This window comes from Apium graveolens, chromosome 8 (assembly GCF_009905375.1).
Source record: "Apium graveolens cultivar Ventura chromosome 8, ASM990537v1, whole genome shotgun sequence".
Lineage (NCBI taxonomy): Eukaryota > Viridiplantae > Streptophyta > Magnoliopsida > Apiales > Apiaceae > Apium > Apium graveolens.
Window position 1 is genome coordinate 18,772,728 of NC_133654.1, and position 25,644 is coordinate 18,798,371.

General features: G+C 35.6%; 2 protein-coding genes across 2 annotated transcripts; one reads left to right on the forward strand and one right to left on the reverse strand.

Moving 5' to 3' along the window:
- Positions 1 to 7,509: 7,509 nt before the first annotated feature.
- LOC141676639 (protein EARLY FLOWERING 4-like) lies at positions 7,510 to 8,149 on the reverse strand. Its single transcript, XM_074482331.1, has one exon. It carries the CDS (start codon positions 8,078 to 8,080, stop codon positions 7,682 to 7,684), a length of 399 nt encoding a protein of 132 aa, XP_074338432.1. The 5' UTR covers positions 8,081 to 8,149; the 3' UTR covers positions 7,510 to 7,681.
- Positions 8,150 to 19,513: 11,364 nt separating this feature from the next.
- On the forward strand, positions 19,514 to 20,128 carry LOC141679349 (uncharacterized). Its single transcript, XM_074485851.1, has one exon. The coding sequence runs from the start codon at positions 19,514 to 19,516 to the stop codon at positions 20,126 to 20,128; it is 615 nt and encodes a 204-aa protein (XP_074341952.1).
- The last annotated feature ends 5,516 nt before the right edge of the window (positions 20,129 to 25,644 follow it).

Below are 25,644 nucleotides of genomic sequence, written 5' to 3' on the forward strand. Positions count from 1 at the left end.
AAGAGGATATAAATCATTATCTTTATCACATTAATGTATTACCAAGTAATACAGGATTTATGTTCCATCTCCTAAAAAGCTAGAATGTATGTCCCTTTGGATGCCCTACAATATTAATCAATGTATCGATTCACCTGAGCACAACAAAAAAAATTGTCCCTTAAGCAATCACTTTAAGACAACAGAACACACACACACACACAAAACGGCAGTCAGCAAGGACTATAATAAAAACAACAGGCATCGACCTTGATATCATTGCATGTCAATAGGGATGTCATAAAAACAAGTTTTTGTAAGTGATCTAGTACTTTTTAAGCTTTCCCACTTCACAACTGATGCCAGTTCACATTACTCAATAGTTAACGAAGATGCAAAAGAGCTTTGGGAATGGATTTTCAAAAAAAAATACACTTCAGGTGAGAGGACCAATTTCCCCTCTTTTGAGCACATTGGTACATCCTCAGATCAACAATTATAGCATAAGAAATGAAAGTAACGGAATGGTACAAAAGTAAATATTTGTATTTCAATCCATTTCAGTACTATAATCCTCTAATTGCTTAAAGAAACAGAATGGGATAGGCAATTCCACAAAATCAGCACATCACTTAAATCACAGCAACAATTAAGTCTGTTCTTATTTGAATTCAAATATAGCTTTAGTTTAGGGTCTATTTTGATTCTGTAATTACACCAGTTTATTTCACATATACTAGCTCATGTAATAGTGCCCGTAATTATTCATGTACTCTGCTATATATTGTACAAACTATACATCAATGAGAGATAAGGAAATACAATTTCTACATGGTATCAGCCTAGGTCTAGGATCATCTCTCTCTCTCTCTCTCTCTCTTTCTCTCTCTACCTCCCTCCCTCTCCCATCATCTCTTTACTTTTCTATCATGGCTTCTGCATTTTCTTCACATGTTTCTTTCCCTTCTCAAAACACAGCTCAGTTCACCAAACTAACTGAAACAAATTACTTAATTTGGCCGAGACAAATCTAGCCCTACCTTCATGGTGCCAAATTTTGGGGATATGTTGATGGCTCTATACCAGAACCTTCTCGCACCATAATGACTGCTGCTACCGACACTGCACCCGCAAAAGAAATTCCCAACCCAAAATATGAGGAATGGTTCATTGTAGATCAGCAAATAGTCAGTCTCATCACTACTTCTTTGTCTGAAAGTGTCTCCCAGCTCACAATTGGCTTTGATACCTCAAAAGAAATTTGGGACTGCCTAGCCAGCCACTTCTCTCAGCGTTCTGCCGCTAGTGCATCTAGCCTCAAGCTTCAATTACTTGAGCTCAACAAAGGCTCACAATCAATTGATGACTATCTTCGCCATGCTAAGTCACTTGCTGACCAGTTAGCAGCTATTAAAAAGCCAGTCTCTGATGAAGATTTAGTACTTGCAACACTACATGGACTTGGACTAGACTACCTCATGCTTCGAACGACCCTCTCGCAACACTCTTCTCTTCCCAATTTTACTGAGCTACGCGCTCGAATATTAGCCTTTGATGCCCAACAACGTCACCAAGATCAAGGGATAGCAACTGCTTTGTTTCATGGAACTAATGCCCGTCGCGAAAATCAAGCTCAGAATAGCCGCAATAATAATTCAAATGGTCGAAATTTCAACAGGTCCAAGCGATATTATTCAGGGCTCAACTTCGGAATACAACAAAAGGGCAATTTCTCAATCACCGCAATTCCATCAGCAACAATTTTCTACATTTAGACCCTACGCTTCTCCGAGTTGGGCTCCTCATCCTCAACCATCCAGTGGAATACTCAGTCCGGCTCCAACTTGGTGTTCTAATTGTCACACAAACCAGCACGGACAACAACAATGCCCCCATAGGTTCACAGGCCCAACCACTTTTGCACCCTTCGCAGGAGCTCATTTTGCTGCTGATCCAAATTGGTACCCGGATACTGGAGCGACCCATCATATGACCGCCATGCCTGTCAACAATCCATAAGAGTATAGTGGTCCTCATAATGTTTATATGGGTAATGGGAACTCAATGTTTGTTTCCCATACTGGTAACCTACCAATATCCTTGGGATCTTCTCATTTTACATTACAAAATGTCTTTCACATTCCTTCTATTCGTAAAAATTTGTTATTTGTTGCTCGTTTTACAAAAGATAATCAAGTCTTCTTTCTTTTTGCCCCTGATTTTTATCAAATATATTGCTTACAATCTGACCGTCTCTTATTTCAGGGCCTTGTAAAGATGGGTTATATCCGCTTAAGTTATCTCACACATCTTCCAGTCCACAAGCCCTCGCTGCTATATACTCTTCCATCTGGCACAATCGTCTTGGCCATCCCTCATCTGATGTCTTGTCACGTTTAAGTCCAAGTATTGGTTCTAAAATTTCTTTTCGTAGTTTTTGTCATGAATGTGCTCTTAGCAAGTCCCATAAATTACCTTTTGAATACAATAAATCTTATGTTGATTCACCTTTTTATGTTGTTCATAGTGATGTATGGTATTCATCTACCTCTTCCACTCATGGATTTAAGTATTATGTTCTTTTCACCGATGAATTTTCTCGCTATACATGGATATATCCAATGCATCGGAAAAATGAAGTACTCTCTCACTTTAAGAAATTAGTTGCAAAAATTCAAAATCTCTTTGGCATCAACATTAAATTTCTCCAAAGTGACAATGGAAATGAATATGTTAATCATGAATTCACCAAATATTGCAACTCTTTGGGAATTCAACAACGATTCTCATGTCCTCACAAACCTGAACAAAATGGGTTAGCAGAAAGAAAGCATCGTCATATTGCAACCATGGCCCGTAACCTTCTACTTACTTCTGGTGCTCCACACAAGCTTTGGATGGAAGCTCTTCTTACATCCGTCTATCTTATTAATCTTCTTCTTACCTCTATCTTAAATTGGGATTCTCCACATCATCGTCTATACGGGAGTCATCCTTCATATACTTTCCTTCGAGTCTTTGGGTGTTCTTGTTTTCCGTATCTTGGTCCTTATGTCTCTGATAAATTTTCTAGTCGAAGTATAGAATGTGTCTTCTTGGGATACAGTCCTCAACATAAGGGTTATAGATGCCTTGACCCTAGAACTGGTCGTGTCTATGTGTCTAGGCATGTTATTTTTAACGAAACTTCTTTTCCCTACAAAAATATGCAGGTACAGGCACCTCGTCCTTTGGAATTTGCTCTTTTACCAGGCCCATCCTCTTTTTTAAGGCTATCAGAAGGATCAGCAAACCCTGGGCACATTAATCCATCTACAGAGTCTCATTTCAACAATAATGAAGTGTCTCAATCCTCTGATAAGACATCATCACTACCATCTTCCAATTCAACAACACCAAATCAGGCCCCAACTTCCATAAATCCACCACCTGTCCTCACCTATCAGCGTCGCAATAGAGTTAATCCAGATTCAATTCCAGAATCAGTGACGACTGAACCTGACCCAACAACAGAGGCTTCAACAGCCCGTCTTCAATAACCCGTATTCCACCTGCTCAACATCCGATGATAACTCGTTCCAAAGATGGCACACTTCCGCAGAATAAACGTCATGAAACAACAGTAAAACATCCTCTTCCTCAAGCTCTCTTAAGTGCCATTGAAAATTCTAAACCAACATGCTATTCAGAGGCTTCTAAGCATAAAATTTGGCGCAATGCTATGACAGAGGAAATCAATGCACTATTGAAGAATCAAACTTGGACTCTTGTGCCTCCATCACCATCTCACAACACAATCGGATGCAAATGGGTATTCCGCACCAAGCGAAATTCGGACGGCACAATCGAGAGACATAAAGCTCGGCTTGTTGCCAAAGGATTTCATCAACAAGGCATTGATTACGAAGAAACGTTCAGTCCTGTTATCAAACCTACCACAATAAGGACAGTCCTCAGTCTTGCTGTTTCTCGGAAATGGGCGCTTCGACAACTAGATGTCAAAAATGCATTCTTACATGGATTTTTAAAAGAAGATGTTTATATGGCACAACCCCCTGGATTTGTCGATCCATCTAGACCACATTATGTCTGTAAACTTCACAAATCACTCTACGATCTCAAACAGTCTCCTCGTGCCTGGTTTCGTTGTATGACATCTTTTCTCAAAGCAGCTGGTTTTGTTCAAAGTTTAGCTGATCCCTCACTTTTTATTTTTCGTCATAACAACCATACAATCTACTTCCTGCTATATGTTAATGACATTCTGATCACGGGCAGCGATGATAAACTTCTAGACCAGTTCATTCATATACTTAGTCGTGATTTTGACATCAAAGATCTAGGACCTTTGCATTATTTTCTTGGGTTACAAGTAACTTCTCAGGATGACGGAGTTCATATTGGCCAACTTAAATATGCTCATGATCTTCTAGTAAAGCACGACATGCTTTTCTCTAAACCAGTCACTACTCCCATGTCGGCAAAAAGAACTCTTAGTTCTGATGATGGCAACATACTTGCCAATCCTACTGCCTTTAGGGCACTTGTTGGTTCCTTGCAATACTTGACGATAACTTGTCCTGATATTTCCTATGCCGTTAACTCAATTTCTCAGTACATGAGTCAGCCACGCACCTCTCATTTACTTGCTGCGAAGCGCATGGCATGTTCTTTAGTCCCCAATGCCAACCCACATACATTAGTGCCTATTCTGACGCAGATTGGGCAGGCTGTCCTGAAACTCGCAGATCAACCACTGGATATCTTTATTATATTGGCACTAATTTGGTCTCCTGGTGTTCCAAAAAGCAGCCTACAATTGCTCGGTCAAGCGCCAAATCTGAATATAGAGCCCTTTCACATGCTAGTGCAGAAACCACGTGGTTAGCTTTCTTACTGCATGAGCTTGGAGTTAAGCCACAATTTCCTATCCTTCTTCATTGTGATAATTTAAGTGCAACATACATGGCCTCTAACCCGGTATTTCATGCCCGTACCAAACACATTGAACTAGACTACCATTTTGTACGCGAGAAAGTTGCTCTTCGTAGTCATCGTGTGTGCTATATTCCATCTATCGATCAACCCGCTGACCTACTTACCAAGCCTCTCCACAAGCGCAGACATTTTCTTCTTACTCACAAACTTGTCCGTCAAGGATCGTCCAGTTTGCGGGGGGATGTTAAGGCAATTCCACAAAATCAGCACATCACTTAAATCACAGCAACAATTAAGTCTGTTCTTATTTGAATTCAAATATAGCTTTAGTTTAGGGTCTGTTTTGATTCTGTAATTACACCAGTTTATTTCACATATACTAGCTCCTGTAATAGTGCCCGTAATTATTCATGTACTCTGCTATATATTGTACAAACTATACATCAATGAGAGATAAGGAAATACAATTTCTACAGATAGAAATAGGAAATTATGTAAACAAAAGAAAAGGTGTAAAAGAAGCATGCAAGAGGGCAGAGGGAAGAAAACTGAGAGGGAAATTTTATACGTCACAGTTTGTAAAGGGAATGGGTAGAGAGTAGGAACTATCATGCATCCCTACATTAGGATCAAACTCTAGTTAAGATTACAGATCTAATATTGTGCTAGGATCAGCGAATCAACACTTCTTAATTCTTATGGTTCCTCCACATATGTTTGAGAACCAAAATATTGGATTTGGATTCAATAATTTGAACTTTAACAAAAGAAGCTGGAGTCATTGATAGAAGAATTTTTCCAGTGCAAATAATAGATTCATAGCCAGAGATGACTCAGATACCAGCCAGGTGACTCTTAGGCACAGACACAAAAAGAACAAAATCATGATATCAAAGAGCAACTTGAGGATATAATTGATCATAAAAAAATATGCATCTCTTAAAATGAAAGGAGGTGCAGGATTATTCTACCACAAAAACATCAAACTTAGCCTATGATACTGCAATTCGAAGTTTCGGGCCTCAACATCCTGCAAGATATGCAATTGGGATTTTATATTACTCAATGGAGATGATACTCATCTTTTAAAAAGACTTGGAAGATCCGCATCTCGCATATATTTACCCTTTTATTGTTCGGATAATATATGATCCATTCAAGCCCTCCTCCTGACAGGCTTACACCTTAAGATTTGGTTACCACTAAATACAGTGTCAGAGCTATGCTGATTATAGCCTCAAAGATGGGGCTCCTGGTGATGTACTCTTCAACCAGAAATTAATTAAGCATTTAAGCCCTGATCCAAAGGTTTTAAAGGAGCTACTAACTTCATTTCCTATATACGTATTACTGATATTAATGTTTATTTTGCAGAAAAATGTTTTTTGGGTAGTTAATACTAACATTTTGATTAGTATTATTTCGTATAGATAATAATGTTAAAGGTTTACCTTATTTTTATTAATTATGGTCACACAAGAAAATTTATATAGCACAATGAGGTAAATGATACTATTCTTCAGTGTCTCATAGACAATCAAGTCATCATACTCTATGAAATGTTTACACCACGATAACAAAAGCAATAATCCATCCCTAAGCCTTATAAAACCACTAATACACAACTCAACATGAAAAGCTAAAACTAGACCACGCCTCAATAAAACCACCAGTACTCAAATTCACCCAGTTGACCCATCAGTGATTGATTGTTGCAGAAATCGCCCTCTTGAACCTACCAGCAACTTAAATCTTCACAAAATCACCCACATAGATCTACAGCTGCAACTTCTGATTAATCATTTTCTCTTAAGTTCTTTTGTACTTAATTATTCTTTTGCTACAAGATCCTCAAGTGTACCCTCAACCTCCTCCATAAATCGTATCTCAAGCGCTGCTTGAAATAGTAATTCACGAAATAGGGATCTGTCTGAGCTAAGATGCAACAAGGCAAAAGACTCGACTGAGGAGTAAAAGACAAACATCTATGACGCGATCGGTTGTTGGTGAGTTGAAGGAGGCAATGGCACCAGTGAGTAAAGAAGCTGACTAGTAATGGCTCAACTCAATAGTGGTTTCAGTTCTCGTGATTAGGTATTCAAGATAACATAGCAGCTTTCTTGAGATATTGTAACAAGTTACACTAATCTCAGTGCTTACTTTCAAGTAATAGTGGTGGTTTTATTAAGCTTATTGATTGATTGTTGCTTCATATAATCACTGATGTGCAACACTAGATTTTAAAGAGGATGATGGCTTGATTGTACATTATGCCAGATAAGTACTATATACTTACCTTATTATGCTATGTAGAATTCCTATTGTGACCAATATAAAAGAGCATCAAGATGAACCATTAACATCTATACGAAATAGTTTCAGTTAAGAATGTCAATGGCATTGGTTACTATTACTACTTACTAACTAAAAAGCACTACAAGATAAACATCCAGATTGCTACTTAAGCAATAGGCATATAAAGCCGAAACTTAAAACTACACAATCTATTATCTATGCGGTCTTCCTACACCTAAATCATTAAACATAAATAAGCAATCACAACAATCAGAAAAACAACAGCACAACATAATATTCAACTAAATAAACTTCTAATATATCACAATAAAACCCCTTCTCCCACAACATCATTTAAAGTAACAACAACAAAATTAACTCAAAAAATTCACATTATCACAAAAACAAAATTAAAAATTCTAACACACACACACAACATGATCTAATCCACATACTAATCAAAATCACCTCACTCTTCGCCATCATTTGCACCATCAGCCCCATCCTGTCCACTCCTCAACACATTCGAAAAACTCGAAGAAAGCTCAGAATAAAGCATCTTAACTTTACTAATATTCCCATTAATCTCCTGAATCAAACCCACGTTCTTGACCATATTATCATGAATCTTGGACTGATGATTCTCATTAACTTGCTGAATTAGTACACGGTTTCGATCAAGAACTGACTGGACTTCACGGAAGCTGTCGGTGAAGGTTCGCCAGACCTCGCCAGAAGTTGGGTCGGCGGCGGCGGTGGTGGTGCGGCGGGGACGTTTGTTGGAGGTGGTGGGAAGGGGTTGAGGAGTGGAGAAGGCATGATCCATGCTAGATTCAGCTGGGGATAGTGAGTTTCGAGGAGATGTCATATATTCGTGTGCAGACTTGTGTTTTCGTTTTTGTTTAAAACGGTATGTGTTTGTGTTTTGTAACTTTTGTGTGTGTTTTTTTCACTTTGGTTGTTGATTTTTACTCTCTTGCTTTGGTTATGTCCTATTTACCACTGTTATGGAGTGAAAAAATGGTGTCCGTATGTTTGTATGCTTTCGGAGGAGTAATTAGTAGGTGTCCAACTTGAAAATAGAGTAAAAAACAATTTATATACGTGAACTTTAAGTGTCATACCACTTATGGTACTGTATTTCATAATCTAGCATATGCTATATTGCATTTAATAACTATTTAAATTTTGTGTACCGTCGTGAGTTATCCCTAATTTCGTTAATTTTTTGAGGGGTAAATTAGTCTTTTCATTTTTTAACGGATATGTAATGTGTTTATAAAGTGTTGTAACCTCCGTTTATTCGTCATCTCTAACTTCCAACCCTAATTTCACAGCTCATCCTTGACCACAACTCAGAATCGGTGAAAAAATGCTTCATTTTGATGATTTGTTTGATCTTATGTGCGACTGTAATCAGCTCAGCGTGGTGAAGACCCGTTGGTATGGAAAGAATGCTGGTAGGAGACTAAGCGAGTGTGGAGAAAAAGAGTGTGGATATCACAGGTGGGTTGACCCACCACTTGGTCCGCAGGCTGTAGCAGTCATCGAGGAGCTGCAGGATAGGATTGATGAGTCGTACCACAGGTACGGACGAAGGATTGATCGTTTGATTGAAAAGCATCAAACCTAGATGAATGCAATGAAGAGGAAGCAAGAGATGACAGTGGTTGTAATGTTTGTGTTATTCTCGTGCATGATGAATATGGTGCTCCAGGCTGTGGGTGAGAACACCGAGTTTTCAGTGGCTGAATCTGATTCTGAAGAAGAATGAAGCAATGAAGTGTTTGTTTATGTCTATTGTTCGAAGTGTTTGGTTTAGTATCTTTGTTGTCATTTAGGTGTTGGTTAATTTATTATCCTTTTGTTGTAATTTTCAATTTGGATGGTGCTTGTAATTCAATGTTGGATTAATTACTATGATAATGCTTGCAATGCTTGTAATGTAATATTCGACTTATTTGTGTCACTTATTTGGTTTAGTTCTACCGTTTGTTTAAAGTTCATACATTATAAAATATATCTAATTACTAAATTTAACCCAGTGTAAAGGGAAAAATATGACATTGTAAGATGCATACTTGTTATAGCATTACCATAACATCAACGAGTTCGAAGGCCATACAAAATAACTTAACAATTGTACGACATCCAAACACAAAATACCCTGTTGAAGGAGAAATAAAATACCAAACACAATTCTTGTCTAGATGTCACAACATACCAATAACAGTTCTAATAAAATGGTACACAAGTTCAAATTTTCCAAATTGGATGTTTCCTGAGCTCAGCTTGCATCCCTCCTTTTTGCCTGATTGTTCTCATTGGTTGTTGATTTGTTGCCTCCTGATCCTCCATCAGTAGTACTTTTTGGGGCACCTTCACTAGCCTTGAATTATCCTCTGGTCCTTCTTTTAGTTTTTTCAACATCAACTCCTCCATTTGTTGCACAATCTGCACCAATGGCACTCTCATTGGCACCAACGGTTAGTGTCTTCTTCTTTGGGGCATTAGTCCTCATCTTGCACTATTTTTCACAGCCATTTGCTCTATCAGCCATCTGCAAGAATAATTATGAGTATCAATCTCCACGTCATGACTAAGTGCATAAGTATTTAAAATTTAGACACTCTTACCCTAGCTGGGCAAGTTCTTGTATTGTGGTTGTACTCAGTACATAAGTATTTTGATTTTTGGCTATTTTGTTAACCTCAGTTTTAAAATATATATTTTTAAATATTAATCTAACTTAAAATTCAAGAATTTAGATAATTATATTTAATAATTATTTATTTAACACATTTAAGAATTTTTTTTTGACTTATAAGTAAAATTATCCAAACATTTATTTAACTTATAAGTATTTTTTTTACTTATCATTTATAATTCACTTATTCATTTTAAGTTGTAAGTTACTTATTTTCAGTTTGGGCACAATGTATTACCAAGTAATACATGTTCCATCGCCTAAAAGGCTAGAATGTATGTCCCTTTGGACGCCCTACAATATTAATAAATGTATCCATTCACCTGAGCACAATAAAAAAAATTGTCCCTTAGGCAATCACTTTAAGACAACAGGATGTGTGTTCTCAAAACGGTAGTCAGCAAGGACTATAACAAGACAACAGACATCGACCTTGATACCATTGCATGTCAATAGGACGTCATAAAAATAAGTTTCTGTAAGTGATCTAGTACTTTAACTAGTCCACACTCCTTGACCTTTCCCACTTCACAACTGATGCCATCATGCCAGTTCACATTACTCAATACTTAACGAAGATGCAAAAGAGCTTTGGAAATGCATTTTAAAAAGCAAAAAATAAGCAATACACTTTAGGTGAGAGGACCAATTTCCCCTCTTTTGAGCACATTTGTACACCCTCAGATCAACAATTATAGCAATACACTGTTATGGAGTGAAAAAATGGTGTGTGTATGCTTTCCGAGGAGTAAATAGTACTCTTTCCGTCCCACTGAATTGTTTATGTTACTTTTCGGCACGCTTTTCAATACTCATTTAAAGTATACTTCCATAATATATTTTTTCTTAAAAAAATTCTGAAAAAAAATTTCATGTTTAAACTTTTATTAAAAAAAAATTTAAGAAAAAATATTATGAAACTATACTGTATTGAAGCCTCGAAATACGTGCAAACAGTGTTTGTAAACTATCCAGCGGGACGGAGGGACTAATTAGTAATTGTCCAAATTGAAATTATCAAAAAACTTTGTTTGTCATTTTAATATTTTTTTGAAAATATTTGAAACTAAAATCAAACAAATATCAACTTCTTTTCGGCACGCTTTTCAATGCTCGTTTAAAGTATACTTCCATAATATATTTTTTTAAAAAAAATTCTGGAAAAAAGTTTCATGTTTAAACTTTTATTAAAAAAAATTTAAGAAAAAATATTATGAAACTATACACCAAGGCCCAAGTAAATGGGAAAAACGAGATCAAACACCATTTAATAGGCCCTCAGCCGATAAGTGAATCCCATCCCTGAACGAGTGAAAACTAGTCAATGAAGAGCGTTCATACTCTTTTTAGGGCTGCACGTGGGTTGAGTTGAGCCGATTTATAACATTTTACGACTCAACCCAATTAGTCCGGCTTATAAAAATTTTAACTCGTTAAATCATGCTAAATTATGCAACCCAACCATATTAATATTATAATGGGTTGGTTCGGTTTGGGTTTGTTAGATATATTTGATAATGTCATGGATAATATAATTTATGTTTAGATTTCAGATCTTACTTAACAGGACAAATCAGTACTTAACTGTTGATCAGTACTTATACTGGAAGTCAGGACTTAAGGATATCAGTACTTATGTTATCAGGAGATAATCATCAGAAGATAGATATCAGAACTTAAGTGCTGAAGGACGATCAGATAAGGACAGTAGTTGATTAAAGGAAAGAAGATCAAGATAAACATAAGAAGAGATATGCATGAAGAAGGAATTCTGTAAAGAATGGAATACTTGGAAGAAAAGATATCTGATTGATATATTTTAGGAAGCAGAATTATATTCCATATCAATTAGCGATTATCTTGTAACTGTGTAGTATATAAACACAGACATAGGGTTTACACTATAAGTGTTATCATTATTCGAGAAGATTATTCATTGTAACCCTAGCAGCTCTCGTGATATTGTTCATCACTGAGAGGTAACAGTTCCATACTGTAACAGAGTTTATTGTTTCAATAAAGTTTGTTTTCTGTTACTTAATTTCTTAAAGTTCGATTTGAGTGTACTATACACTGTATTCACCCCCTCTACAGTGTGTGTGACCTAACAGGGTTCATGTTAACATTTAAAGTACATTAGCTATTAAATAAGGTATCAAGTAAAAAACACACTTTTACAAACAGTAAATTATAAATTGTAAATAAAGAAAAAGATACTCGTAAATTGTAGCTAAGATTTAGTTACACAACTGTGATATGCTTCACCTATATTAATTACCCCTGCAAATCTTAAAAATGACACAAACATGCAAAAGGTAAGAAAGCAAGTGTTCATGTTTAAAAAAATTAATCAAAACAAATGAGTAGTGGTTCTTCAAATTGCCCAATCAAAGGAAACTTTGTAGGACAATTTTTTTTTCATTTCTACAACACAAGCAGGATGTGCAGAATGAAGAAATAGTTAGTCCATGTAATAGTTTAAACACAGGACATCAATAAGAAAAGTTCTAAATAATTTGAAATTAAATTATCAAGAAATGATAAACAAAATAGGTGGAAAATATGAAAGATACAGATGAATCTTAGTCGAACTTGTAGAATAGATAGCAAAGTGGAAGAAAGAAAGAACTGAGAAGCGGCCCTAATAAATTAGGGTGTAAGACTAAGAGGACAGTGACTGTATTATAAATGGGTCGGGCCTAGGAAATTATTTTCAGGTTGGATTGGTTTAGGAATTTAAATAATTAAACTCTAACCCAACCCATGTACTTTGGCCCAATTAAAATTCAAACCATCAAACTCTTTTTTTTTGCTAACCTATACGAGGGGCTAAATCTCACAAGACTGTAGTTTATTAATGAATACACCAAGAAATAAAATGAAACTGATGTCAGAGTTCTAAAACGTAAGCAAAACTTCACATATATGTAAGCAAAATATATTCACAAATTTAGCAAATAAATTATATTCACCATGTTTGATCGATATGTGAAAAAAGTCTAGTACAGGATAACGTTCATTTATCTGAAAATGCTTGTTTGGACTTTGCAGAATGAAGCAGATGAACTAAACTCGATACAAGTAGCTCAAACTAGGTTCCATTTTGGCTTACGAGATTTAGGAATTTTTTTTTTGAATACAACGAACTTGAATTAACTTAAGACTGCCTTAGTATCTAACCACTTCTGAGAGCCTGACATAGAATATGTAGCTTTTACTAATAAATGTGCTATCATATTCGCAGACCTAGGACCCAACACAACTAACACGTTAAGAATTTCCTTACAATCATCAATAATTATATCAAAATAAGAGTGCTCTTCCTCTGCATTAACCGTATCCACTACTCCTCTGCATCACACTCAAATATACATTTGTTCCTCCTCCATTCCTTAGTCCATGATAAAACTTCAAGCAGACCCAAAGCCTCAACTTTCCTGGACTACACACGACCTTGAACTACTTTGCTACGAGCTTGAATGAACCGCCCCTGATCGTCTCGAATAACATATCCCACCCCAATTTGACTAGTTCGTTGTTGGCATGTAGCATCAGTGTTGATTTTTATCCAACCATCAGGCGGCTTACGCCATAATCTACTACATTCCTGATGCTTTTCGATTGTTGAGCTAGTTCCTCCTTAGCACGGTTTCATTCTTCCAGCATACTATACGATCTTGACTGAATTCCAAATCTTGAAGTGTTTACCCGATTCCAAACCCAGTTATTTCTCCTATGCCATAGATTCCAGCACACTAGACCCACCATGCCACTTTTTTCTCTGCTGCTACTAGTCATAACATCATCGTTAGGACAGACTTGGACTGCCTCTTTAAAACCGGTCCTTAACCACACCTCATTTGCAAAATAGCACAAACATGACGTGCATATCATCCTCCATATTTAGCTGACACCATGAACATATTAAACTTATATTTACATATTTTCCCCAAGGCATCAGCAGTAGGCAAAATTCCACGACATGAGCGTCACAGAAAATTAATCACCTTATTAGGAAGATTTACACTCCATAATTTCTTCTGGAACGCTTTATCCGGGCATTCTGATTCCCCTCATAAACATCTGTAGCAATTTTTTACTGAAATTTTCCCCTTTTCATTAAAAAGCCAGAACCACGAATCATCCTTACTTCTCCTTGGAATTGGAATCTACTTTATCAACTCATAATCTCGATCATTGCATACATCTTTCAACACTTCTTCATACTATTCCCTTTGATTCTCAGCAAACAAACTCTCAACCTTCGCTTCTTTTAATTCTTCGGGAGATAACCATTTTCTGGACAAGGAAGCCATGGCACCTGCCAAATTTTTTACTCTTACCATTCTCAATACGACGTCTATAGCCTTGTCTTAACACATCTTGTGTCTACATAAGACTTCTCCAAACATAACTAGGATTTGTCCCAAGCTTCGAATATAGAAAATTTGGGGTTGGGAAATACCGAGCACACATAAATAATACTCGTCACCAAAGTATTTATTTCATTAATAATCTGCCAAGCTTATTTTTTTAGCAGCGCATTATTGAATTCCCTCAACCTCTTAAATCCCAAACCACCATTCTCCTTGACTGAACAAAGTCTCTCCCATGACATCAATTTTATTCCTTTACCCTGAATCACGACTTCCCCACCAAAAAGCATTCATCCTTTTCTCAATCTTATCACAAACCTCCAACGAAATTAACAACATGCTCATCCAAAAGTTTGGAACCACCTGAGCTGCTGTTTTTAGCAATGTCACCTTCCCAGCCTTAGACAATGTTTGATTCTACCATGCTTGTAATTTCTGCTCAATTTTTTCAGACAGAAACGAAAAAGTAGCAACTTTCCTTCTCCCTATATACATTGGCATACCCAGATAATTACCTGGGTTCTGACTTGGAGTTACTCCCAACTGCTCACATACCTCTTTTTTATCCCCTTCCCTTGTATTCGTAGAGAAAGTGATTGATGACTTCGCATAGTTTATCATTTTCCCCAAAATATTCTCATATCGACGCAGAATTCTCTTCATAACATTTGCCTTTGATTTAGTAGCTCGAAAAAAGAAATAGCAATCATCGGTGAATAATAAGTATGATATTGCAGGAGCTCCCCGTGCAATTGAACACCCATGGAGCAAACTCACCTATTCATTCATTCCGCCGAATAATAGAGTTAAGCCCCCTGGCACACATAATATATATATAGGGCGATATTGGATTCCGTTGCCGTCGAATAAAAATTATGCGAGTTGCATCTGAAAGATTCTGATTAGTTAGAAGTAATGTTAGAAAACAAATCATTATAAGATATCAATTTAATATAAGATCTTTTCGCTTCAGGATAAGTTTCCGTCTTTATATAAAATCTGTTAAATCATATATTTTCACAGCCCGACATTTTAATCACATGCAATATTTGTCATGAAGACTTTGATTTTTTTTTAATTGAAATAGTAGAAGGTCAGTTCAGTATTTACGGCGTTACCTTGCATTTTTCTATCTGTTGGACCTGGGACTAATGGCCTGAAATAAAGAAGAAAGGCCCAAGAATACTTAGAGAAATAATTATGTAACTTTTTTTTGAAAGCCCAAGAGGCCCATTTTGTAACAGGAAGCCCATTTGGGACTCCCTATAAATATAAAAGAACAACCTCATTTGAAGGGGTTGGCTAATTGAGTAAAGAAAAGATCTCCTAAAAGATTAGTCTTATATATTAATAATATTCGAGGCTTATCACTATCCATCCTCATGTTGTACATATCTATATTAAAAATCATTTATTTTCAATGTTACGTAAATTACTGCAATCAAGTATAGAGGTGCAAATGTGCTTCTGAGTTTTGTATATGTGTTCAGACAGCCGGGCCTACAATTTTCTTTCAAGTGTTGGGATAAACCTTTTTCATCATATCACATAGCAACTTCCGTTTTGGTATACTAAAGAGAAGATCGTAAAAGAGAAAATTACACTTAATAGTACATGAGGGCCAAGACCCCATTGAATCATTACCACCAAAATAGACAATCACCAAGGAAGGCTGTGTGGCAGCATCCTAAAATGAAGCAGCAACTTGTTTCAAAAGACCCCCCAAGGTAAATTACTAGAGATCTTACAATTACATATAAATATATGAATTTATATAATAAGCTTCTGTGTCAGAGTACTGCATTATAAGCAATTGTGAGATGCAACTACAATGGCCATGGAGAGTATCACAAGTCCAGGTGGGAATCAACTAGGAACTTAAAAACTCACCCACGTCTTGTATGCCACTCATTTTTTGTTTGTGCATACTTTATGGTAAATAGTGTATTCTTGGAATAAAAGAATATTAAACTTCACCGCTCAAGGCCTTGACTTGCATCTCAAGGCCTTTACACAAAAAACGGGCATCTAAAGAGTTTTATTTCACTGCTCAAGGCCTTTACAAGGGTAGAAACGCAAAACTCAAGACCTTTATCCAATTTTCAAGGCCTTGAAGTCTGACGAGAAATTGAGTTTTGAGGCTTTTATTATTGGGTTTGTAACACTTTCCTACATCTTTTAAAACGCTTTTTATAGCACATTCATATATATAAACATAATTAAGAGGGTTTTAGGTTATAATATGTATACGAGAGATAAAGAGGCTTGGTGTGAGATTTTGAGCAAGGATTTAAGGGATTCTATCCAATTCTCAAGAGATTCTTTAAGTTGTATTTTCTTTACTCTAAACTCTTATACCCATGATGTTGCTTATTAATATATGTCTGTTTTCTATCTTTATGATGAGTAACTAATTCTCTAATTCGAGAATTAGGTAGTATTCATTCTTAATTTATGTTTGTTTGATTGTAGTGTGAATTCTCTACTTTTCTAATCTTTCGTTGAGGGCTTAACCCAATTAAGAGAGTCATGAACCTTTAATTGTATCTATAGGAGTTGTGATGAATTTAGAGATGAGTCATAATTCTTGTTCATGATATGATAGACGTAGTTTAATTATTAATTGGGAGATTAATATGCGAGTTATGAAACTTATCATTCCTGGGTCTTAATAGTTTATGATTGTATTTCAATTGATCATGGGAGTGACTTTGGGATATAGTTGTATGCATTATTTTGTATCTTGGGAAAGAATAATGTAAACTTAAAAGAGTTGTTTTTAGCAAAGTACGAAGAGTAGATATCACAATACATCAACATTCATTGAACCAATTGAAGAACCCTAGTTCTCGGGTTGCTTTTCATTATTTATAAATCTTTGTTTTAATCACTTATTAGTTTAATTTAGTTAATCACAATATACCAATTATTTCTACACACGTCTGGACATTAAGAGATCATATACTTGAATTTGTATTGATTTAGTCCTTCCCTGAGGACAAACTACACTAAATTATACTTCAACAAATTGGCGCCGCTGCTGGGGAAGGCAATAATATTAAATTTAGGTTAATATTTTTTATTGTTTAGATTTTATCAGATTTGTTTCCAAGATCTATCTTATTGATTTTCTCTTTTCAGGTGCTATAACTCTTATATGCGACGTTCTATAAGTGCAGGAAATTTGAAGTTCGATCCAGAAATTGAACACACGTTTCAAGCTTAAAGGAGAGAGGTAAGGCAAAGAAAAGAAAGAGACAAGATGGGTGAATATGCACTTGTTATTGATAATCAGGATAAACCTTCTATTCGGGATCATGAGACTCCTAATCTTGCAAACTGCATTTACAAGACTCCAACGATTGGTGTAGCTCAATTTACTATTAATCCAAGTTTAGTTCAAATGGTGAGCAATTCTACTTTTGAAGGAGATATTGAGCGAGAGGATCCACACCGTCATCTAGAGCACTTTGTGCAGATGTGTGGTTCATTCAAAATCACTGGAGTCACTGTAGACCAAATTCGTCTTCACATGTTCCCTTAATCTATAAAGGGAAGATCTTTGAAATGGTTTCAACAACTTCCAGATACTATAGCTGCTACTTGGGAAAGTCTATCGACCGAGTTTTTGTCAAAATACTATCCTTCGGACAAGACTCAACAGATGAGGGAAATCATTATAAGTTTCAAGACTAAACCAGGTGAAGGCTTATATCATGCATGGGAGAGATACAAGTCATTGTTAAGAAAATATCCACATCATGGATATTCAAAATGGATGCTTCTGAGTACTTTTTATGGGTCCTTGAATAAAGAAGTTCGTTTGAGTTTGGATATGGCAGCTGGAGGAGACTTTAAAAACATCACCGGTCACCAAGGCAAAAGCACTTCTCGAGGAGTTGGCAGGAAATAACTATGAATGAGCACCTAGTGGTGCAAACTCAGTAAAATCAGCACAAGATACTGAGATGATGAAATTGCTCATTGTTATGGATAAAATATTAAGGTTATTATTTGCTGTGTTTATTACTAAGATTCGGGAGCTCAAGGCCTTTAATGGCTGCTCTCGTATTTCGTAGCTTAATTCTGCCTTTACGAGATGCCTACGTATCTCTGTGAATTAGAGAATCAAGCCAAAAAACGTAGTTCTGATTTGTGGGGCGATACCCCTTATATAGATGTTGAGAGTCCTTGAATTGGACTTGGTATAGGAGACTTGGTGGGTAAGTCTCATAAATAGATTGGACTTTGGAGTCCTAGATAGTAGGAAACTGATTCCTTATCCTTTTAGGTCCCCTTGAGGCTAATCTGTAAGGATTTATATCCTTATCAGGACTCTTCTCAATACCTGATTTTTCCCTTATTATTAATTATGAAATTAATTAATAATCAGGGTTTTTGGGCCTTCTTTGTTTCATCAGGCCTGATCTGGTCCATCAGGCCTGATCAGCATGTTAACCTTTCTGGTCTGAATGTCATACATCTTCTTATTGGGCCCAGCAGCCCATACCTTGCAATATTTAATTATACAATCAGGATTTATTTATCCCTATCACTCACTCTTAAATTGGATGCTCTGACTCAAGAGGTACGTGGAAAATGGGTAATTTTAATGTTATCTCTGCTCCGAAGAGAGGGTACAATGATTATGGTGTTGATCAATATTCATATGCTCCTCAATTCTCTGAGAAAGCATCTTTTATTCAAGGGAGACAATCATGGCCAATGCAAAATAATTCTTATTACAATCCAGATCAGAGGCCGAATAACAATGTCTCTTACAATAATAACCATGCTCAAAATCCAACATATGTTGCACCAAGATAGAATCCGCCTCCGGGTTTTCAGCAGCAACAACAATATTAACTTCCACATAAAGAAAAGAAGGAAGCAGATGATTGGGAAGTTGCACTGAACAAGATGATATAAGGAACTACTGGGGCCTTCACCAATATAGGGACCAAATTTGTAAAGGTCGAGTCAAGGCTTGATCAAATTACATCGTCTGAAAAAATGTTGGAAACGTAAATTGGCCAAATTACAAATAAGATTGGTATGCGTGAACAAATAACACTTCTTAGTCAACCCGATATGAATATCAAGGAGTAGTGCAAGGCTATCACTTTGAGAAATGGAAGAGAACTACCAGAATTTGTGGCTCAAACACTTAAAGATGAGATTCTTCCTCCTAAAAAAAAGGAAAATACATCAAGTTAATATGGAGATTTCTGATAGTGTAGACAACGAACCCAACAAGGAGAGGCTCACACATAAAGCTCCTATGAAACCATATATCCCTCCAATTCCTTTTCCACAGAGGTTGAAAAATAGAAAATTAGAGAAGCAATATGAAATGTTTTTGAAGATGTTTCATGAGATTCATATTAGCATTCCATTTGCCAATGCATTGGCTCAAATATCCCCCTATGTGAAATTTATGAAAGAGGTGTTGTCTAACAGGAAGAAGTTAGAGGAGGTGGAAATAATCACTCTGACCAAAGAGTGCAGTGCTGTTATTCAATATAAAGTTCCTCCTAAGCTCAAGGATCCTAGAATTTTTTCTTTGTTGTGCACTATTGGTGAAGTAGGAATAAGAAAGACCTTGTGTGCTCTTGGAGCTAGTGTAAGTTTAATACCGCACTCTATGTACAAAAGACTTGGCTTAGGAGAGTTACAGAAGACAAGGATTTTACTTCAACTTGCGGATAGATCAATAAAGTATCCAGTAGGTGTACTTGAAGATGTTTTGGTAAAGGTGGATAAATTAGTTATTCCGTGTGATTTTGTTGTATTGGAGATGAATTATGATGTTGAAATTGGATCATCTGTATAGAATGGAGGAAAACCAACAAGCGTCTCATACTGTATAGCGCCAAACGACCACCTATCAGTAGAAATATCCATGAAATGAGTGATACAACAAGATTGTTGGCATATAAACTACTGCAAACTTGCAAAATCATCCACATTATCAATGGATGTATCATGCACATAATTAATTTACTAAAATAAAATGAGACCATGAAGATGCTTATAGTAAAAAGATAAAGTAAACTCTAGCAAGGATTTCTTAGAAGACCGTGAAAAAATTGTTCTACTAAGCTACTTAGTGTCAGTTGTTACGAAAATCACCAGCGACAGTGGATACTTGGTGCGAGTGCCCGACCAGGAAAGTTCCTCCTACGTCTGTTAGTTTATTTCATAAATTTATTGGACTATACTTTTTCCATACTCCCTCTAATTCATAATAATTGTAGCGACCGGGATTTTCGTGATGTATTTATATGAATAAAGTATAGTTCTTGTGCTGTTACGTGGATATATGTGAATATAATAAAATGATAAAATATTTTGTGGCTTATGTATACATTTTGTAAAATAGTAATAAGAAATGAGCAAAGTCTCGTTCCAGTTTGATGAGTCAAGTAAGGGCTTAAGCTGTGATTTTTGGGCCGTCAAGTAGAACGAGACCCGTTATTCAAAAGATGGATTAAAAGAGAATTTTATGCTTAAGTGTATCGAAACAAAATTGTGGAGTCTAGTGTTATGTAAATATATGAAATATATTTGATGTTCTTGTGAAACTGCATGATATCTGATGATTCTGTATACGAATCTGTGATTTGTGGGATTTTAAATGAATCTAATTGATTTTATTGGGTCTTATATATTTTTATAAAAATTATAATAATGAGATCAAGGTGTGAGATTTGCTTTATTATCTCTAAAATAGTCTAAGGGACTTTTTAAAAATGATAGTTGGATTTATGTGGATGTTCTAATATTTTAAAATTATTTTATGAAGTTTATTTTCACTATTTGGGATTTATTTGTAAAATCCATTCTAAATAATCTATTCGCACAAAAAGATATTTTTAAAATATGGGAGGATAGATAATTTTATGTTCTTTATTTTAAAAATGAGATTTGGTACATTTTTTGATTTTACAAGGATGTTTTATATTTTTTTTTACAAAAGAGAGATTTATAGATTTTAGAATAAAAGAGAGAAAGAAAATAAGTTTCTAGAAATTGGATGGAAAATGACCATTTTACCCCTCCGGTCACTTATATATACCCCTCCTTCATCCCCCACCTTCTTCCTCTCTTCTTCTCTCGGCTCTCTCTCTCTCTCTCTCTCATTCTCTCTCCCGAATACTCTCTCTCTCTCTCTCTCTCTCTCTCTCTCTCTCTCTCTCTTACATGCAAGATCAAAACCATGTTAGTTTTTAAAGATTTTACCACCAGTCTTAACCATTTCTAATCCTCTATCACTATAACCTTTGCATGTAAGTTCTCGAGTAAGTTTTTTAAAACTCTCTCTTTGATTATATCCAAGAAAAGTACAATTTCTTGGTGTATGTTCATAAGGGTGTGCAATCCATTAGTCGAGATATATTATGTATATTAGAGGTTCAAAATTCGAAGGGAGACCCGTGCATGGGCACCCTCGAGTTCGACCGCCACCGGCCATGACCAAATGGGAGCCGGTGGGTTTGTAAAAAATTGATTTTTAAATTGATTTAGTGTAAATGGGATGAGATATAGAGTGCATGTTACTTGTTTAGGTTGCTTGAGTTCTTGGTTTTCAAATCAAGTTTTATGCTTAAAATTTTGGATATAATGACTATTGGTAGTTGTTTATGTGATTAGTTGAATAAAGTGTTAAGGCAAGTCACTAAATATTGATGCATGTTATTAAAATTGGATGCATGTTGATTTTCTAAGTTTCACTCTATTTTTCTACATGTTTTTGGTTCGAAATTTTGATAAAAATGCAAGGGGATGATTTTTAAAGGTAATTGATTTTAGAAGTATGCATGTAAGTGTTAAGTGGTTGCATGTTGATTATGTTTGATTTTGTCATGATGTTTTGGTTCAAATTTTTATTAATAAAAGGGGGAAAGATTTTCTTATCAAGAGTAATCGTTGTTTAAGTGATATAAGAATAATTGGATTGAGATTTTATGAAAACTAAGGAGTTTTGCATGTTAGAATTGTGAGTTGGGTCGAATTAGGGAACCTTTTGGTTCGAATTTTTATAAAACAATGGTGAAAGAAATGGTTTTAAGGAGGATAAGGATTAACTCATGATTTGGATCATTAATAAAATATGCATGATAGTTTGTTAAGGAGATTATGTGTTATTTGGATTGAATATCCTAAGTTTGATTTGCGTGCAAAGTGATACGTGCTAAATGTTATGTTAATCGAAAGGATTTGTATTCGAGTATTAAAAGAACTAAGTATTCGAGTTTTGTATTGTAACTTTGACTCGTTATGCTAAGTCATTAGTTGTTAATTGTATAGATTGAAATGCATGTTAAGTGTTAAAAATGATTAAGTATACTAGATTGATTGATTGGTTGAGATGATAAGGGTAAGCGTGGTACGACTACGCCATGCCCGAGTAGCGAGAAAAAAGTATATAGATAAGTATAAAGGGTCTAATTGATAGGACCTAATAAGATTTGGTGTCAGATTATGAGATTATGTGTTTACTTTCTATATGTAAAGTATTGAGATGGTCGGTGATATAAAGAGTATAAAGGTATATCTTATTATGTGCTACGTGTTATGCATGTGTATATAAGATAAGTGTTTATTACGATTGGGGTAGAAGTTAGACGTTATGAGAAATGTCGAGGATTGATCAAGTACCTAATTAGGTGTGGCATCCCAAAACCCGGTGTCAGGAGTCTCGGAAGCCACGCCATCTAAACTCTTACAACCACACAACTCACACTAAAATATATAAATACCCACGCTTCACGACCCCACACTTATCATACACACACACACTTACAGGTTATTGTCTTGGAAAGGAACCATCATAACTAGAGTAATTGTCAACCATCAAGTGATATTTATTAGAACCCAAAAGTAATTAATCTTACCGGGGAGTGACCTTTAAGTAAGGCTAGTCCGCCGGCCAAATATACGTTTCTTGTTTCTTACCATACATAAGTCATACTTATAAATAAGCCGAACTATAAACAACTGAAAACTAATCCAGCTTATTCTGACTACCTGTGGTACAACACCAAACAATCTACGGAACAGCTGGCCATTTCCTACCCATTTCTTGGTTGTGGTTCTCATGGCAGGTATCTTGATTCACTGTTGTGTTTTGTCAATTTAAGAAAACAAGTGTGAGCTATAATGCTCAGCATAATAATGTACAGTATGAAAATGACTGTATGATAACATCATATATGATAATTATGTTTTATTCAAAAATAGTTTTCCTTGATGATACACACCTTCTTATGAAAACAATTCTTTAAGGAATTTTAATATCCCGTGAATACCTTAATAGTAATCCCAAAACCTAGGCTTGGGTTACAGTATTGCATCTCAATTCCAATTAGAAGAATTAGGACATTCGTTGGAGTCACCGTATACGATGATCAGTCGTAATACGATAATAGTATCCTTTTCTACTAGTAGAAGGATGACACCTTCGTATCCCGGTTATCACCCATGCCGCATTCGGGCTACGTGTCCCATTTTCGGGTATACACATACTTCACAAGTTCCTAAGTACACTGAGTACCTTCACATGCGGTACCTTTGGTAGTCCATCTAGCACACATAGTACCAGAGCCTACCCCTCCCTTGTCCTTTAAAAGAATTCTATCAATCTCGAGAACTCGAACCACATCGAAGTTCCCCAAGCGTTTTGCTTGCTGATAGAAACAACTTATCTCTCTAAGATATAAGTGTATATATATATGTATATACGAACTTCCGAGAATTTCGGAGGAAGTACTAAGGATGTGAGTTGACCGTTGTCAACAGATAATTAATAAGGAGAAAAAGTTTCTCCTTGAAACTATATTCAAAATATTAAATAAGTCGGGATAATATTCTCCGACGATCTGAAATTACTCGAATGATTTTCCGAAATCAGAAAGTATGTTTTAAATCAGGATCTATGATTTTTAAATCAATAATAAACCCTTTAATAAATAATAAATAATTAAATGATAATCGATAAATAATTAAACCTCGAATGGGTTTATTCTCTAAAAGAATATTTAAAATAATGTAATAACCCCAATTTTTTGAATTTTTGAAACCCTTATAAATAGTGTTTTGCTGATTATGCTGAATAAGAAAACTTTTCATGCCACACTATGTAGGGGTTCTTTTATTGATCTTCTAGGATATTATTAGTACTCTATGTGGTATATAAGTGTATGTAAAGATCGTCAGAATCCAAATCCGAACACTTTGATTTTTCCCGGAAATCTACCAGATACAGAAAGAATTGAGTATAAGGTAACAGAATAAAAAGGATTTAATTTCAAGGATTATAAGAGAGGATCATAAAAGGAATATAATTTATTGAGAAAGGTTAAGAAAACCTAAGTAATAAGATCCCGGGTATGATCCCTCAAACGATAAACGAAAACGAAAGTTAAGCTAACCGCACAACAGATCAGCGGTCATTAGGCAAGCAATTAAGAGTTAATCAAGGAGGTTAGGGATGATGATGTCATCAAACCAAATAAGAGGACAAGTGGGGGAGGGTGACATAACAAGGTGACATAAGCATGACAAAGAAAGGTGTGTTGTTGGTTGATTAAGAACCACACAAAAGTTACCATGGTAAAAGGTAATATATCAAAACAAAACAAATCAACCAAGCCAACCAACAATTCAATTCACCAAAAACACAAAGTTATTTCTCTTTCTTCATCAAAAGCTCTCGGCTTTCTTCTTCTTCAAAGAAAGAAAAAGTCAAAATCCTAGCTCTAAGCTTTGTTAATTAGCAAGGTAATTATCTAAGACTCCTTATGCATAGATATAGCTATCCTATAAGTTTGAGCTTCTAATTCATTCACAATCTCTTCCTAAAAATCATGGAAAAAGAGGGTGAATAGTGTTTTTCAAGAACTAAAATTTTTGTTCTTGAGTTTTTGTTTAGATTAAGCTTGGATAAGGACTTTTAAGGGTGATTCCAAGCTTATTACTTGATTCTCCACTCTCCAAGGAAGGTATAACCCCTCCAAACCCTAAAATTACTTTGAGTATTAGGTTTAGTTTTGTTGTTATAGTTCATGAGAGGCTTGATTGTTGTGTATGTAGAGGTTAGTTGGTTTTGTGATGTTTTTGGAGTTGTAATTCTTGGATTATTGATTAATGAACTTAAGTATAGTTTAAATTCATGTTTGACAATAGTATAAATTGATAATATTGAGTTTTTATGGCTGTTATGGTGAAGTATGGATGGAGTTTGGTTGGGATGTTGATTGTGGGTTGGTTGTGGGTTGATTTGGAGTGGTATAAATTTGGGTAATCGCGTAAACATAGCTGTCGTAATGTCCGATTTACTTTAGGCTG